Raw genomic sequence first — 19,161 nt, forward strand, 5'->3', positions numbered from 1 at the left:
TTCCCAGAATCCCATATTTGTCACAGGTGGTTACCATTGAGGATCGGATGGTTACAATGACTGGATCGGGTGTTACCTGTAATGTTGTACGTCTTCTAAGAATATTGTTGACCTTGAAGAAAAATTGCCACACTCACTCACTCACTCACTCGAGCTGTCAACCAATGTGTGGTCTGGGTCCGGCCCGATTAGTGACACCAGCCTTCATATCGCTGGAGTTTTGCTGGATGAGGCATAAAGGACTAATATGAGGATAAATACAAAATGTCAAGGCCAGAGAATATCCGCCGAAACAGATTCCATTGGGCGTAAAAGGCAAAATCGCTGTGAAACATGTCCTTGCAAAGAAGAGAATTCAAAACAAAACACAAAACTAATTTCATTTCATTGTATTGATTGATAACGGTATTTGGAATTAGGAATATAAGCTTAAACATTTTAAAGTTCATTTAAAAACAGGATAACATATTTATGAGGTTCCCGGAACAAAAACCTGACAACGAAGAAACATCAATTTACGATTGCGAAAGTGGCTTTTCATTTTTTGAGGAATGAAGTTTGCATTCTAAACATTTAATTTGAAATAGGCAATTTAGAGTAAGTTCGGGATAATTAATAGAAAAATCGTTTAAAATAGTCGTTCTTTAGAGCAAGTTTGGCTGTAATTCTATCTAAAGGATTTAAGTCAAGACACTTCTTCAAAAGTGACAAAAGCTTTCGGTCAGGAATGTCAAGACCAGATACGTCCAGCTGATTGTGGTCTTGGGCGATGAACTGAGGTGGTTTTCCCGTCAGACTCTCATACAATGACGCACCAAACATCCACATGTCAAAGGACTTCATTATCTTGTCTTCAACATCCCTTGTCTTGCACTGTGGATTGTAGCTTCCGGTACCAAGCCTGATCGCATCGCCAAAGTCGATAACTTTGACCTTTCCACCCTGTCCAATGAGTATATGGGCTGGCGTTATGTCCCCATGGACTACGTCATGGCTGTGAAGATGTTCAAGACACGTGACAACTTGTTTCATGACTTTCTTCATCGCACCTTGTCTGCGAGCCTGGCACTTCCTGGCAATGAACTCGGCCAGGTTCGATCCGCCGACATACTCCAGTATCATGACTTGGCGGCCCTTGTGTTCAAATAGTTCATAGGCTTTGATAATGTTCTTGTGTTGGACCTGACCAATGATGTTAAACTCAGTGGTCCATGCTTTGGACACTCCCATCGGGTCTCTGTTTCTTGGGTGCGACACTTTGGCTGCAAATACTTGTCCGTCTTTGAACACATTGTACACAGTGGCGTTAGCACCAGAGCGGATGACCTCACGGAACATGTAGCCATGGATTGTGAGGCCGAGGAACGGGTCGCGTGGGAGTGAGCGGAGAAACCCCTCCCCAGCTGATTGAGGTAACTGACAGTTTTCAGGGTGGCGCTGGTTGCAAGGGGGAGTCGCGGCATCCACGGGAGGCGTTGATTTAGACACACACTCCACCAGTCGCTCTACGTCCGACAGACATTTTCTCCATAGTTCTGCTGCAGCATTGTGATGTCCGGCTTGATGAGCCCACGTGAGATGAGGATCTGAAGACAGTGAAATCATCGCATTACAAGTGTTCAGATTTACATAAATTACACACACACACACACACACACACACACACACACACACACACACACACTGCAAGCAATACAGACATCTAGCAATCAACAAGGTAGATGAACATATAAAAAGTAAAAGTGGATGCAATGTACGCAAATGGAAAGTACGGGGAATCAGAACTCTAATTTGGCTATGTTTTGAAAATAAATTATATTAGTTATGATAGCTGCTGCTTGTGTGAAATCGGCTAATATGTTTTTTTGTCTTGTTTTAAGACCGACACGTTTCATTACAGATTTAATTGGTTTCAGGAAAAGAATAAAAATAAATGGATTCTGGAGAGAAATACAAATATTATAGCAGCTTTATGATGGCATGTTTAAGAAGTATCGCACGTTTATTCAATAGTTTAAGACTGGTGTGAAAAACAACCACCCGCCGCCTACAATCTGTTGAAAAATCCATTTCGAGTTTGCTGGATCGTTCTTAATCCTTTTTTAGAGACCTCGCGCCGCACAACTAATCTAACAGTAAACCCGTTTGGGGTTAATTATACTGACAACAATATTACTTACCAGGAGCCATATCCATGAGGGTATTGTAACCGATTTTCAGAATAACACGAGCTGTATTTTAGATTAAATCGCCTTACAAAGTTTCCGTGAAGAGAAACCACGCCTCGTCTCTAGCGCAATGTGGCTAAATGTGACGTTCCCTTCTGTGACGTCACACGTTTATGACGTCATGTGAGATGTTTTCCGGTTTAACGGGGTCCGGATGAACGAGGCTAGGCTGTTTATTTAGAAGGCCAGGTTGCATGATTTTAATAAACGTTTCGGCTGCAGTTAAAAACGAGATTCGTTATTAACATGTGATAAGACCCTGCTTGTTATATATTTTTCTGTTTAATCTACAAATGTATACGTAAAAGTGAGAAGCCTATTTATGGTATGGTGTCCCCCGACGTGATATTGCTGGAATATTGCTAAAAACGGCATAAAACCCTACTCACTCACTCACTCACAAAAGTAAAAAGTTTGTACTTAGAGGTTTTCCGTTGTCTTTGAAAGTTCTGAAGAGGTCATCCCTCGGTGAAAAAAAACACACATTACACTGGCCTACCAATATATGAAATTTGTGCCCCCGAAGACATTGGCATATCGATCGATTCCCAGACGAGGAGTTAACTCTGTTTGATCTCTTACAATGATGATGTTTTCATAACGTTTTATTTTTTTATTTGCGGAATATATATTATAATCTGACCTGGTCCAAGTCCGCATTCCTTTGAAATGTCAAAGTGCTTTTGTCTCTCCATCTCAGGTTTATAGAGTGAGTGAGTGAGTATGGTTTTACGCCGCTTTTAGCAATATTCCAACAATATCACGACGGGGGACGCCAGAAATGGGCTTCACATATTGTACCCATGTCGGGAATCGAACCCGGGTGACGAGCGAACGCTTTTACCACTGGGCTACCCGACCGCCCTCGGGTTTATAGACAATGATAAGATTAGAGGATATTTTATGTCTTCCTGCAGTATCCTTCTTTTACATTCCTATAAGACCCATTCTAATCCGGATCTTCACGGGTCTACTGACATATTTATAACCAGATGGCACAAAACGATAAAAGTAGATGGTTCGCGCACCTACCTGTACAAGACACAATACTCTACCACATGTATGGATCCCGTGCTACTACAGCAACCTTACAAACACGACTTGATCGTCTCGATAATAGATCTACGGGGTTCCGTTCCACAAAATGATCTTAGCGCTACGATGATCGTAACTCCCATACTTTGAAATAGGCTTACGACTATCGTAGAGCTAAGATCGCTTTGTGGAACTAGGCCCTGAATTTTATTGAACCTTTGTGAGACTAGACTGATCATGGGCCAGTTTCGTCATTTCCCGCCATGTTATTCGTCCATGCGTTGGTTCTGTATCAGGCAGAGATTGCCTTGTAGTTGGTAAGTGATGCCGATCGTGGCCATGTACATGTAGTACGTTCAGTCGAAATAAACCGTCACTTGACACTTTATCTAATCATTTCTGTTAAGTTTCAGAAGTGTTCAACATGCCTAGTAACCTCGTGTCATATTGCTGATGGAGGTTTCCGTTAAAAGTACACTTGGCATTATTTATCACTTATATAACAGCTTGGCCCCATTGACCTCTGAATAAAAGTTAGGCAGCATCTTATCGCCCTGTCTGTCATGAGACCTCTGCCCCAAGTGTGGATTCCGGAGCAGTAGTGTTCCCAGAATCCCATATTTGTCACAGGTGGTTACCATTGAGGATCGGATGGTTACAATGACTGGATCGGGTGTTACCTGTAATGTTGTACGTCTTCTAAGAATATTGTTGACCTTGAAGAAAAATTGCCACACTCACTCACTCACTCACTCGAGCTGTCAACCAATGTGTGGTCTGGGTCCGGCCCGATTAGTGACACCAGCCTTCATATCGCTGGAGTTTTGCTGGATGAGGCATAAAGGACTAATATGAGGATAAATACAAAATGTCAAGGCCAGAGAATATCCGCCGAAACAGATTCCATTGGGCGTAAAAGGCAAAATCGCTGTGAAACATGTCCTTGCAAAGAAGAGAATTCAAAACAAAACACAAAACTAATTTCATTTCATTGTATTGATTGATAACGGTATTTGGAATTAGGAATATAAGCTTAAACATTTTAAAGTTCATTTAAAAACAGGATAACATATTTTTGAGGTTCCCGGAACAAAAACCTGACAACGAAGAAACATCAATTTACGATTGCGAAAGTGGCTTTTCATTTTTTGAGGAATGAAGTTTGCATTCTAAACATTTAATTTGAAATAGGCAATTTAGAGTAAGTTCGGGATAATTAATAGAAAAATCGTTTAAAATAGTCGTTCTTTAGAGCAAGTTTGGCTGTAATTCTATCTAAAGGATTTAAGTCAAGACACTTCTTCAAAAGTGACACAAGCTTTCGGTCAGGAATGTCAAGACCAGATACGTCCAGCTGATTGTGGTCTTGGGCGATGAACTGAGGTGGTTTTCCCGTCAGACTCTCATACAATGACGCACCAAACATCCACATGTCAAAGGACTTCATTATCTTGTCTTCAACATCCCTTGTCTTGCACTGTGGATTGTAGCTTCCGGTACCAAGCCTGATCGCATCGCCAAAGTCGATAACTTTGACCTTTCCACCCTGTCCAATGAGTATATGGGCTGGCGTTATGTCCCCATGGACTACGTCATGGCTGTGAAGATGTTCAAGACACGTGACAACTTGTTTCATGACTTTCTTCATCGCACCTTGTCTGCGAGCCTGGCACTTCCTGGCAATGAACTCGGCCAGGTTCGATCCGCCGACATACTCCAGTATCATGACTTGGCGGCCCTTGTGTTCAAATAGTTCATAGGCTTTGATAATGTTCTTGTGTTGGACCTGACCAATGATGTTAAACTCAGTGGTCCATGCTTTGGACACTTCCATCGGGTCTCTGTTTCTTGGGTGCGACACTTTGGCTGCAAATACTTTCCCGTCCTTGAACACATTGTACACAGTGGCGTTAGCACCAGAGCGGATGACCTCACGGAACATGTAGCCATGGATTGTGAGGCCGAGGAACGGGTCGCGTGGGAGTGAGCGGAGAAACCCCTCCCCAGCTGATTGAGGTAACTGACAGTTTTCAGGGTGGCGCTGGTTGCAAGGGGGAGTCGCGGCATCCACGGGAGGCGTTGATTTAGACACACACTCCACCAGTCGCTCTACGTCCGACAGACATTTTCTCCATAGTTCTGCTGCAGCATTGTGATGTCCGGCTTGATGAGCCCACGTGAGATGAGGATCTGAAGACAGTGAAATCATCACATTACAAGTGTTCAGATTTACATAAATTACACACACACACTGCAAGCAATACAGACATCTAGCAATCAACAAGGTAGATGAACATATAAAAAGTAAAAGTGGATGCAAGGTACGCAAATGGAAAGGACGGGGAATCAGAACTCTAATTTGGCTATGTTTTGAAAATAAATTATATTAGTTATGATAGCTGCTGCTTGTGTGAAATCGGCTAATATGTTTTTTTGTCTTGTTTTAAGACAGACACGTTTCAATACAGATTTAATTGGTTTCAGGAAAAGAATAAAAATAAATGGATTCTGGAGAGAAATACAAATATTATAGCAGCTTTATGATGGCATGTTTAAGAAGTATCGCACATTTATTCAATAGTTTAAGACTGGTTTGAAAAACAACCACCCGCCGCCTACAATCTGTTGAAAAATCCATTTCGAGTTTGCTGGATCGTTCTTAATCCTTTTTTAGAGACCTCGCGCCGCACAACTAATCTAACAGTAATCCGGTTTGGGGTTAATAATACTGACAACAATATTACTTACCAAGAGCCATATCCATGAGGGTATTGGAAACCGATTTCCAGAATAACACGAGCTGTATTTTAGATTAAATCGCCTTACAAAGTTTCCGTGAAGAGAAACCACGCCTCGTCTCTAGCGCAATGTGGCTAAATGTGACGTTCCCTTCTGTGACGTCACACGTTTATGACATCATGTGTGATGTTTTCCGGTTTAACGGGGTCCGGATTAACGAGGCTAGGCTGTTTATTTAGAGGGCCAGGTTGCCGGATTTTATAAACGTTTCGGCTGCAGTTAAAAACGAGATTCGGTATTTACATGTGATAAAACCCTGCCTTGTTATATATTTTTTCTGTTCAATCTACAAAAGTACAAGAATGAAGCCTATTTATGGTATCGTGTCCCCCGCCGTGATATTGCTGGAATATTGCTAAAAACGGCATAAAACCCTACTCACTCACTCACAAAAGTAAAAAGTTTGTACTTCGAGGTTTTCCGTTGTCTTCGAAAGTTCTGAAGAGGTCATCCTTCGGTGAAAAAAACACACATTGCACTGGCCTACCAATATATGAAATTTATGCCCGCGTAGAAATTTGCGTCTCGATCGATGCTCAGACGAGGGCATAAGTTAACTGTGTTTCATCTCTTACAATGATGATGTTTTCATAACGTTTTTGTATGTATTTGCGGAATATATATTATAATCTTACCTGGTGAAATGTCAAAGTGTTTTTGTCTCTCCATCTCAGGTTTATAGAGTGAGTGAGTGAGTGCATTAACATTAAGTCTTTTCAGGGAGATCATGAAACAAACGTACAAGGACATGTAGAGTGTCACCCAAAAATATGAAATAAGGGGAGGCTCAATATTTTCAGTACATTAGTGCATCAAAATTCTCTGACACCCAACCAACACTCCCAACCCCAATATCTAAGTGACAGAGGTGACACTGTGTGTGGAAATGATGTTTTAATATACATAAAAGAAATTCTCGATAAGCTGCACTACAGTTGATGATGGGAAGATATAATATTTTTTTATCAGAAACGTTGGTGAAACATTTAATATATGTTTACAGATATTGTTATTAAAATTATCATGAACATGACATTGATGCCATATTGTTCTCTCTCGTCGTACAAACCACCTAATTAAAAAATATGAATAATATCACAAACTTCATAAACCCTTGTAACCCACATTTTCATAAACCCGTGGCTCGTGATTTCACTACATACACTATTGCTCGATATAAAGGACCACATGTGAATCACAGCCCCTTCTACAAAGAGATCTTAGAGCTGTGATCGCAGCCCCTAAACTTTAACTGGTGTAGTCAGTTCTCCAAATTCGGTTTCCGTTTGTTTTGAAAATACGGGAGTAAACGCGCAAACGCATCCAAGGGACGTAATCATTGTTGGAACTCTTCTATTTGTTAGGGTGAGAAAGTGTCTTTCGTAAATATATTCGCGTAGTCACGCTTTGAGATTGATCATTTTGGAACCACAGTTCAAGAAACATGGTAAAGTTGATAATCCTGGACATTTTGTGATGATGTTTGGGATTTTTATCATCTCTGTTTGATTTTGCGTAGCGTGTATATTCAATAATTGAATTACTTTGGCTCTGCCGGTATCAGCATGCTTTTGATTCAATTTAGCTTTGTCATATTATAAACACTATTAAATGTTTGTCCATTGCGTATTCTTGCCAGGTTAAATTGATCTTATTCGTATGGGATTCTTGTTCGGTTGTCAGTTAGTTCGCTAAAAATCTGTTATTTAAGTCGAGATATTTCCTCAATTCTGAAACGTAGGTCCCCGTATCATATTGTCCTGTTTTCGATCAGGCATTTTGAACTGATTAAAGACATCTTTTCACAAAGGTAAAATTGTGATATAATAACAACTGATTAACGTTCATCGTGCAAATAATGTGATATGCAGTAAAATTGTATGCTATTGTTTGCCAACTGAATCTTTGTACTACATCATTAGTACTTAGCTGGTCCAGACCCATGAAAATCCAGGTTAGAATTGGTCTTCAGCATATCATGCTTGTCTAAGTGGCAACTATTCTTGTTGTAAGAGGCGACTAACATTATTGGCTGGTCAGACTTGCTGACATTGTTGATGCATGTCATCATATCTCAATTGTGTAGATAGATGCTTATGATGTCAATCACTGGATTGTCTGGTCCAGATTCAATAATTTACAGACCGTCTGAATTTTCTTTTCTTCCGTTATCTTGGTCAAATAGCTTGAATATTGCTGAGTGTGGTGTAAACAACAAACAAACAAACGAACAAACTAAACTTAACTGGTCCATAATTGTTGGGTGTAATTTCACAGTGACACAGCTTCACGTTTACTGTCCGACATCCAGTGGCTGCTTGTACATCATGTGTACATAGCTGTAGATTCATGCCCTCATGTTCTAATAAAGTCCAGTGCTGATTTTGCACCAGTCTTCGAAAGATCAATCAGTGCAAATTACAGAATATCACAAAGTTGTATACCTTTGATCTCAAACAATTTACAATGTTTACCTTTGAATACAGCCAAACCTTTATTTTGGAAATCCACTCTTATGAGTCTAAGTGAGTTCGGGAGTTCGGTTTTACACCGCTTCTAGCAATATTCCAGCAATATCATGGCGGGAGACACCAGAAATGGGCTTCACACATTGTACCCATGTCGGGAATTGAACCCGGGTCTTCGGCGTGACTTATTAGTCTAAGAGCCTGAAGGGTGTGAGTTGACAAGCAGTGTTATGTTTTTTAGACAAAGACTAAGCCTGGTATGATATCAGTGTCCTGCTTGATACTAGTACCTTACACCCGTGAAGATCCGGGGTAGAATTGATCTTCAGCAACCCATGCTTGCCATAAAAGGTGACTATGCTTGTCATAAGAGGTGACGAATTGGATCCGGTGGTCAGGCTCGCTTACTTGAATGATGCATGTCATCGTATCCCAATTGTGTAGATCGATGCTCATGACATCAATCACTGGATTGTTTTGTGCAGACTCAATTATTTACAGACCACTGTCATATAGCTGGAATATTGCTGAGTGCGGCATTAAACAACAAACAAACAAACGAACAAACTAGCACCAATATGAAAATGTTGCATTGACAGAATGAAGTTAAAATCCACAATAGTAAACTTTGCCATTGCTCTTGTCAATCCAGGTCCAGGGTATGTACAGGCGACTCTTATGTGTTAGACATCAAACATGACAAGTAAACAAAGTTTTATGTGTTCAACCTTATCCATTTTCAGTTTTATGAGAGTGTACTGTGTAATGAATTGTTTTACTTTTCAGTTTCGAAACCAATATGATAATGATGTCACAGTTTGGAGTCCACAGGTAACTATGATATGTAATTTGTAATGTAAAACAACTGTAAAAAAAGCTATGGGGGGCAATTGTCATTCCAATATTTTAAAGTTAATTGTTAAATTAAATTTGACTTTTCCAGGGCAAAGGTATTCTCATCTTTCGCATTGTAATTGCGGCAATCATTTGTACTAGTTATGCAATGCTGGATTATCTATTGTTCACAGGGAAATAGGGGTGGGGTAGAGTTTTTAAAGTGTTTGCATCTATTCCAAAGTTTAGATATACATTCATCAATGAGCACAATGTTTGAAACTTAGTGTTGGAATTGGTTGTAAAATCTTTATTGATGATGGACCATTCCAATTGATCGATAACCAAAATATCAATTTTGTTTCCTTTTGCTGTTTTTGAATGTTAAGTTCTGTAAAACTAAAACACTGTAAGAATTTCAGTAACTTGGGTCACAGTGCAACCAACAAGACCTTATGTATATTTCTTCTCTTGTGACAGGGTCGTATTCACCAGATTGAGTATGCCATGGAAGCGGTGAAGCAGGGGTCAGCCACAGTGGGTCTCAAGTCCCGGACACATGCTGTTCTTGTTGCCCTCAAGGTAGTGTCCAGTCCAATGATCAAATCTACCTCTATAACACATGTACAGTCAAGTCCCGTTAATCCGACATTGTTGGTTGCATATGATAATGTCGGATTAACGAGTATGCAGATAAATGAAATTAGGTAGTATGAACGTTCATGATCGAAAATTGGACAACTACACGATAGATAACGATACAAACACGTAGGAAAATGAAAAATGAAATATTCATATTGTTGTGTTACATTGTCAGCGGAATATGTTTTCTAATCGGTAGCGAGAACTTGAACCGGATTTTAATGAAATTGAGGCATGTGATTAATCCTGTTTTTTTTATTTAAAGCAGTAATTGTATATTGTTAAGCAAGTTTATTCTCTGCAGCCATTGAAATATGCAGCTACTCGCCGACTCGTCTCGCATCAAAACACGGGGCTGTGTACTCGCGGGCAGATGACCACAGAGTACGCTGATCACTGTGTTGGATAACGAGACTGAATTATAAGTGATTTCAGCAATTCGTTGCAAATTAGGTGTGTCGGAGTTGGAGTGCGAGTCTGTCAGATTAACGGGGATAAATAGCACTGATTAAATCAGTTCCCATTATTTGTGTCAAATAAAGCCAAATGTCGGATTAACGAGTGTTGGATTAACGAGACTTGACTGTATAACTAATGCCATCAAACTGAATGTGGTTTATACTTGTTATGATCTTTCTCGTGGGGATTCTTGGTAAGAATATAAGTCCCAATCAAATTATCTTTTTAGCAAGAGGTAACTTACCAAATGGAGTGGTCAGGATCAGTGCTCATGGTCTCAATCACTGGATTGTCTGGTCCAGACTGGAGTATTTTCAGTCACCATCATATGGCTGGAATTTTGTTAAACCATAAACAAATGATACTGACCTATCATTACCATGACAATATCCTTTCGGGTTTTTTCTTATATATGTATAAAACAAACTGGGGGTATTCTGTGTTAGAGCATGGGTCCCCAGCAGCCAATGCTAGTCATCTGAGGGGACAAGATGGATCAGGTTGTCAGACTCGATGTTATTGTACCCTGATGGTGGTTGGCATTCTCATAATCATTATGTTATCAATCTTTGTTTTGCCTGGTCCAGACCAGAACAGGCTACAGTAGGGCTGGCTAAAAACATTGATAATTGGAATTATTGTCGATGGGAAGAAATATTAACGATTATCAATATGAAAATTGTCATTGATAATATCTTACATTAACTAATGTGATGAAATAAAGTTTAAATTTATTAAAATAGACGTGTTATCACAATTACTGAAGACAGAAAGCAATTATTTTTGGTATATCTTACATGTCCACAAAGTAATCCATGCATTAGTGTGTCCCCATTCAGAAGTCCAATTTCTTTTGGACTTTTTGGCATATTGCTCAGTGTTACTTCTCCGATATTTATCGATAATTGATCAATATTTTGTTAACGATAATTGATCTCTATGATATATATTGATAGCTAGCCCTAGGCTACAGTGAAATAGCTGGAATATCGCCAATACTGCATTACACAAGCCAGTTACAATATGGAAGGGAGGTAATTCTGTAATTTATGTGCCAGTTCAGGAAGCGCATTAATAGAAGTTTGGTTCTGAATCTATCATCTTGTTCACAATGTTGATAAACTTGACTGTTCTATTTCAGCGAGCCCCTTCTGAGTTGTCAGCTCACCAGAAGAAAATAATTCCCGTTGATGACCATGTTGGTGTGTCTATAGCAGGTCTTACAGCTGATGCTCGACTCTTATGGTCAGGTTACCTTTCAACTTGCCGTATTGTATATGTTTTGTTCAGAAAATGATATTTCAGTTGCTTGTCCGTCGAAATATACATCTTTAACGTGTCTTCACTGGCTTAAAAAATTCTTGATGGTCAAATTTCATTTTACTGAAATGGAAAACAAATCACTCTTGATGTTTTTCTTACCATTAGATATTATATTCCTTTTTGATACAGCAAATATTTAGTGTATTTTGTTTTGGTGTAAATTAGTCACTTCCCTTTTGTCATTTGTTGAATTTACTGTAATATGTTCATTCCAATTTTCCAGCAACTTCATGCGATCTGAGTGTTTGAATTCCCGGTATGCCTATGAAACTCCTCTACCGGTGTCCCGACTCGTCAGCATGATCGGAGATAGTATCCTTGTGTGGAAAAAATGACAGTAAAAAATGGATTTCCATATGGTGTGTTACGTGACAAAAATTGCTGACACGACATCACCATTAAATCTTGTTTACATATTAGCTATACATTCACTGTTTTGAATTTGGTCAGTGCATAGGTAGCCCACTTATCTGAGGGGGTAGGGCTGAGTGGAGTTATCTCCCTTTAACTGTTCTAGGATCTGCTGATCGGTGATAAAAATCCATAGTTCATCCTGATTAGGATTCTTGCTCTGTGAGCACAATTCCTATTTGTGTACTAAATTTGCCTGAATTTCTGGAAATAATAATCCGGTTAATTTCTTCAATTATTCTGAGAATTGACATGGCTGGGACTTATGAAAAACCATACACAATAAGTTCAATTTGTTTTCAGAGGTATGCCTTAGTGAACAACAAACGTACTATAGTTCAAATGTCGATGAAACAAACACTTTTTCGATATAGTTAACTGGCAATTAAATACCCTTTCTGGGCTGCTGAATTTTTTTGTAAAATAATCTGTATCATACACAAGAAAATGTGCATTGCCTGGTAAATGTTTGGCCTCAGTTTGGGTGCTTATAAAGATTGGTCTAGAATTTGGTCTGGTGCGTAATTGGAACAGGACACTTAATACAGTGAATTCAGTACTTGTCACAAGATAAGAATACACTTTTACTACTTCCAGTAGACAGAATATAATATACCGGTAGGTAAAGTCTAGTTCATGTTCAGGGCTAGTAGATGTGACTTCTAGCCCCCTTTGGCAAGGAACCTTCTGTGTATAAGTTCAATGCTTTGTACATATTATTTTGTATTCAGTGAGAGATAATTTGTATTGAGTGAGAGATCCTTTGGCCTTAACTTTGCTAAGAATCACAGGTACCAACTCAGCGTTACGGGAGGCGACCTTTTGGAGTTGGCCTCTTAGTGGCAGGATATGATGTAAGTATGTGTGTAGCAGCGTACCATACATTAAACATGGTATGCATGAAAAATGCCCCCTAAGGTATTAAACTTGAATTTGTTTACATTTGTTTTTATTTATTCAGATAGATCATGATGGAAACATGGTTAAAATATAACTTTGTATTACATAGTGTGCAGTCAAAGGTTGCATCTTATCGCTGCAGCTGTTCAGGTGAACAAACAGGAGATGACACACTTGGGCAATATAATGTGAATTTTGGCATGAAAAAATGATACAGTGAAAGGAAGAGGGACGTGCCAAAATTTATCATAACTATGGGGTTAAGGGAAGGGGGCTTATCGCAAGTTCTTAACTATAATGGAATCGGGTGGTCAGACTCACTGACTTTGTTGAAGTATGTCATCGATCCCAATTGCTTGGATATCAATGATATCAATCCCCAGATTGGCTGGTCCAGACTCGCTTATTTACAGACCACCGTCATATAGCTGGAATATTGCTGACTGCGGCGTAAAACAAACCCATCCACCAAACGACACTCACTCACTCACTCACTCACACTCACTCACTCACTCACTCACTCACTCACTCACTCACTGTGATTCATGAATGTTTTGATGATGTAGACATATGTTTCCAGGCACAAGGTCCACACATCTACCAGACCTGTCCATCGGCCAACTACTTCGACTGCAAGGCCATGGCCATCGGAGCCAGGTCCCAGTCCGCCAGAACATACCTGGAGAGAAAGCTTGACACCTTCCTTGACTGTGAGTGCTGCTGCAGTAAAACTTCTCAAATTGTAATTATGGACTTTCCAGTTCATATTTATGTTCATGTTCATATGTTCCTATAATGTTAATGGTTTTAGGATGTTAGTAGTCACTGATAACAGGACCGATGAAGAGGGAGAGGTTTTTATGTACAGTTTAGCCTTACTGCATTGAATGCAATTTGAAATACTATGTTGAAATACCTTTGAATTTAAGAAAATATACCTTTCAATAGAGTCCCAATTTTAAACAAATTATGTAATGTTTTTGCATTTTACCTGACATTGGCACTTAGTTTGGAATCCTTGAGGTTACACAAAACCAAACGTTTTTCCATAGATTTCTATAGTAATGTTATATAAAAAATATATTTTTTAAATAAATAGGCATTCGAAGCCTTTACATATACATGTAAGGCATAGTCTGGCCTTAAAGCTGCCATGAAAACACAAATTTTGGCTAGCTGAGCTCTTCCAAATACATGAAGCTAACACATCAACCCCAGTTACGCACCAAAAGTCACCTACTTGAAAATATCTATGGTGACAGTCACTTTCAGCTGAAGTCATCATGCTTCAAAAGTCAGCACTAAATATTGGAAAACATTGTCAGTTAAATTACCGGATGAATGTACATGAAAAAAATAAATCTTACACAAAATCATCCAATCACAGCTGCCAGATTTCTCAATCAACATTCAACCTTCTTTATGAAAACTGCTGCCCAAACAACTGATTCTGATTTGGTGTAGTAGAGACTTAGATGCATCCCAGCAATTAGCATAGAGGTCAAGGTAATTTTGCAATCAACTTGTACAGAATTTCTGCTACGGATGCAGGGATGAATCAAGTGAATTAGAAACTGGTGCAAATTTTCTACCTTGTCACCCACAGGTACTCTTGAGGAGCTGATCCTGCACGGGATGAGATCTCTGAGGGACACCCTGCCCCAGGACTTGGAGCTCACAACCAAGGTGAACATAGTGTTAAATTATTTTTTATAATTTCCAGAGGTCTTCACATTCTACGATCACAGAGTTATGTCCCTTTGCATTCCACATGGTATTGCTTTTAGTTTCTTTTGACGTGCGAGATTGTTAGTATCCCTGGATAACATACATTTTGTGTTGTGTTTGTAATCTATGAGATTGTGATTTAATTGAGTGACTTAGTGGGGGAGTTAATTTTGGGGTCACAGGTGCGAGAGGGATGGTGTGTTCTCGAGGGCTGAACCCATTGTATCTCTGCCTGTATCGTTTTGTCTGTTGATTGTTGAATTGGAATTAGTGTACCGACTATGGTATCCCTATGTCCCCAGGATAAGCTTGAATACTGGAGGGGAACTGATTTCCAGATTCAAGCCGTTATAGATGCTGCAATGCCTTCATCACAATCCACTTTGTGTTAATGACTCTATGTCAGCTAATCAAAGCAAGGTTTTCCAAAAATATGTTTGTCTGACACAGCACCAGGATGTGCAGTTATAGGATGCTGACTTGTTACTTCAGTAAACCTGTGAAGATCCGGGGTAGAATAGGTCTTCAGCAACCCATGCTCGTTGTAAGAGGCGACTTTGCTTGTCATAAGCGTTGACTTATGAGAATTGGTGATCAGGCTCACTGACTTGGTTGATGCATGTCATCGAATCCCAGTTGTGTAGATTGATGCTCATGATGACAATTACCAGACTGTCTTGTCAAGACTCAATTATTTACAGACCGCCGTCATGTAGCTGGAATATTGCTGAGTGCGGCGTAATACAAACAACAAACAAACAGAACAAATCTTGTATCGTTCAGCAACACATTCAGCATGTTCAGACTTTCATCATTCTGTGTGTGTGTTCTATGTGAGTACCTAGTATATGGAATGTTTGTTCAGAAAGCTTTGATGCTTAAGGTGTGGTAATGACTCAATTATTATTCAAGCTGATATTTTATCTTACAGAACTGCTCCATTGGGATTGTCGGCAGAGAACAGGACTTTACAATCTACGATGATGACGATGTTACTCCATATGTATCCTTTAGTTCATTTTAGGGAAATACTTACAGACTTGCAGAGTACCTGTTAACTAATGATTCTCTTTGCAGATCAATATCTTGTCAACACTGACATGTTATACTTACTACTGGTAAACAAACACAAATGTGTTGATGCTGCTGAGACACGCATCTGTTAAAAGGGCGTGCACTGATGTATGCGGATGTCATCCCAATATTGTTGCCAGATTGTTTGCCTTTTAACAGTGTTCAAAATACCTGCCTGCCCGACCGTCCGAGACGGGTTGATTTCAACTCGGGCTGCCAGATTTTCAAATCCCCCTGTCTGACGATCGGGTTATGTTTCATATGTGAAAATATTCAAAATATTTCCCGATGATAAGCATTAATTCACATGTAAAGATGAATGATAAAATGTAACCAAAAAGAAACCCCGTTAGCTTATCCTGAGAAACATATGATTATAGTGGGCAGGCAGGTTTTGGTCAGGGCTGACAAGTATTTCAGCTAGCCAGTCCTGTGGTCTGGCTGAAATTTTTGGGAGTTTCATACCCTGCTTTTAAGGCAACCCGTGAAGATCCCGGTTAGAATTAGCCTTCTGCAACCCATGCTTGTTGTATGAAGTGACTTAACAGGTCCGGTTGGTCAGACTCACTGACTTGGTTGATGCATGTCAATGTATCCCAGTTGGGTAGATCGATGCTCATGATGTCAGTCACTGGATTGTCTGGTCCAGACTCGATTATTTACAGACTGAAGTCATATAGCTGGAATAGTGCTGAGTGTGGCGTTAAACAACAAACCAACAACAGAAAGCCTGGTTTCTTTATCTGTTCTGTGTTTACTTGTAGTGTGAACACGTGTGACAAACACCAAGACCTTGATCAATTCTTCAAAAGTTCATTTGAACACGGTCGATCGTACTGGCCATTTCCATCTTTATCACATGCTATGTAATGCAGGGACAAATGGAGATCAGCATGCCCTGTTGGCTATAATTAATTTTTTTTCGAATAAAAAAGTAATTGTTAGTTGACGATTCAACACTGTCCATGCAAATTATCCTTGTGATAAGGCTAAAAAAAAGATAAGTCTTGGTTCGCAGGCACTGCCAGCATTTTCATAAAGTCCGTAGCACGTTTTGTTTTTATTTTCATCCCCCCGCCCACAATGAAATCCTGATACTTAAAAACAATCCAATCCAATTTAGCACACAGTTACTTCCCTTAACATGCGCACTGCTTTACTGCGCATCTCGTGGCGGCAATAAGAGTTTGTATTTTGTATGCTTGTTTATGTAGGGAGGCCCTGTCTCAGGTTGATGGCACACAACTGTTTATTTAGTTACATACTCGTTTGAACAAGCACAAAAAACAAAAAAACATCGCCCACCTGCACTATATTTTCGTTGCCTGAGAACCAATTCTTTTGTTTTTTTAAGCCTAAAGTAGAATTTTTCCACTAAATTTAGAGTATGTTGAAGAACATGTTTTGTTGTAATGACCTTGACATTGACCAGCTGACAAAGATTGAAGGCGAGGAGAGAAGTGCACCGCCACCAGCTGAGGAAGGGGAGGTAAGTCTGTCAGCACACTCTTGGAAGTATAGATGATTGAAATTAAAACGCAAATTTTCTTGGCTATTTCTTCTTGTCAGTGTAGGGGCGGTCGGGTAGCCTCGTGGTTAAAGCGTTCGCTCGTCACGCCGAAAACCTGGGTTATATTCCCGACATGGGTACAATGTGTGAAGCCCATTTCTGGTGTCCCCCGCCATGAAATTGCTGGAATATTGCTAAAAGCGGCGTAAAACAATACTCAATCACTCTCTTGTCAGTGTAACATGATATGAGCTGAACTGTGATGCCTAAGTTTGCTGTACTATAGAAATGGGAGAAATTCTTTTGATGAATGATGATGGAATATTAGTCGTGTCACTATGTGATTTGTGACAAAGTTAATGAGAAACATCTGTATATGCTTGGTAGACATTATTTGAAATGTTGCATAAGGATGCTCTTCCACAGGACTATCCGATTAATTACTGGAACATTTTACTTGATATTTTAACATTTTTTAAATATTTTCCAACCACAATCATATAACTGAGCATAGGTCAGGTTTCATCTGGATAAACTTTAGTGAGTGAGTGCATGTTTATACACCACATTCCACAAGCCTATCAATCAGTGGGGGGTGGTCGGGTAGCCTAGTGCTTAAAGCGTTCGCTCGACACGCCGAAGATCCGGGTTCGAATCCCGAAATGGGTACAATGTGTGAAGCCCATTTCTGGTGTCCCCCACCGTGATATTGCTGGAATATTGCTAAAAGCGGCGTAAAACCAAACTCACTCACTCACTCAACCAGTGGATTGCCTGACTTCGACTCAATTACAGATGATATAACTTGAATATTGCTGACGCATCATAAAACAACAGGTCCTGATGCCCTTTCAGGAATGTTCCTTCCCTGTGCCTGTATTTCTCAAATGTAAGCATCCTTTTTGTCAGGCTGCTATGGAGGCCCAGGATGATGCCGCAGCACCTTCAGAACCCAGCGTAGCTGCCCCAGAGACTGAGGGTATGGACCACTAGACAGGCAGTCATCATCATCGCCCAGTTGACACGATGCTCTCATTGCCAATACAAGTCATCTATCATCAACACAAACAAATACTGGTGTTCAGACATCAGTCTGAGGAGTAATACTGTTAGGTGTCTATCATGACTCGTTCTGAGTATAAAACCTTGCTTTTGAGAATGTCATCAGTTGTTGATGTTACTGACAAATTGTTATGTATTTTCAAAAGATGCTTAAATACTGATGTATGAAGAGAGGTCAAGTTGATTTTCTGGGGTTAGATTTCAAATGTTCATGGACATTTTGAATCCTAAACCTGTTTATGAACTATAGTGCTGGTGGCTTAAAGAGCATTGAACATTGAAACATATTTATGTCATCCACTGTACATTTCCTTTCTGTTGCTGAACATGTGTATTACAATAAATACAAATTTGAAATGGTAGCTTAGTGTTTGTAGTTTATGAACCTACCCGTGAAGATTCCTGGGTAGAATAGGTCTTCAGCAACCCATGCTTGCCGTAAAAGGTGACTATGCTTTTCGTTAAAGGCGACTAACGGGATCGGGTGGTCAGGCTCGCTGACTTGGTTGATGCATGTCATCGATCCCAATTGTGTGGATCGATGCTCATGATATCAATCACTGGATTGTCTGTTCCATACTCGATTATTTACAGACCTCTGTCATATAGCTGGAATATTGCTGAGTGCGGAGTTAAACAACAAACCAAACCAAAAGAATATGAAGCATGTATCTGTTCACTAGATTGG

General features: G+C 39.8%; 2 protein-coding genes across 2 annotated transcripts; one reads left to right on the top strand and one right to left on the bottom strand.

Moving 5' to 3' along the window:
* Positions 1 to 612: 612 nt before the first annotated feature.
* On the bottom strand, positions 613 to 6,146 carry LOC124125668 (ribosomal protein S6 kinase alpha-2-like). Its single transcript, XM_048384338.1, has 3 exons — positions 6,012 to 6,146; positions 4,488 to 5,453; positions 613 to 1,586 (listed from the first exon to the last, which is right to left on the bottom strand). The coding sequence occupies exons 1-3, from the start codon at positions 6,025 to 6,027 to the stop codon at positions 613 to 615; spliced, it is 1,956 nt and encodes a 651-aa protein (XP_048240295.1). The 5' UTR covers positions 6,028 to 6,146.
* Positions 6,147 to 7,380: 1,234 nt separating this feature from the next.
* On the top strand, positions 7,381 to 18,835 carry LOC124125656 (proteasome subunit alpha type-1-like). Its single transcript, XM_046489013.2, has 11 exons — positions 7,381 to 7,509; positions 9,317 to 9,361; positions 9,845 to 9,946; positions 11,607 to 11,710; positions 12,012 to 12,100; positions 12,983 to 13,053; positions 13,680 to 13,809; positions 14,706 to 14,785; positions 15,759 to 15,830; positions 17,334 to 17,390; positions 18,321 to 18,835. The coding sequence occupies exons 1-11, from the start codon at positions 7,507 to 7,509 to the stop codon at positions 18,402 to 18,404; spliced, it is 837 nt and encodes a 278-aa protein (XP_046344969.1). The 5' UTR covers positions 7,381 to 7,506; the 3' UTR covers positions 18,405 to 18,835.
* The last annotated feature ends 326 nt before the right edge of the window (positions 18,836 to 19,161 follow it).

Source organism: Haliotis rufescens, unplaced genomic scaffold, assembly GCF_023055435.1.
Source record: "Haliotis rufescens isolate VD_foot unplaced genomic scaffold, xgHalRufe1.0.p SCAF_5, whole genome shotgun sequence".
Lineage (NCBI taxonomy): Eukaryota > Metazoa > Mollusca > Gastropoda > Lepetellida > Haliotidae > Haliotis > Haliotis rufescens.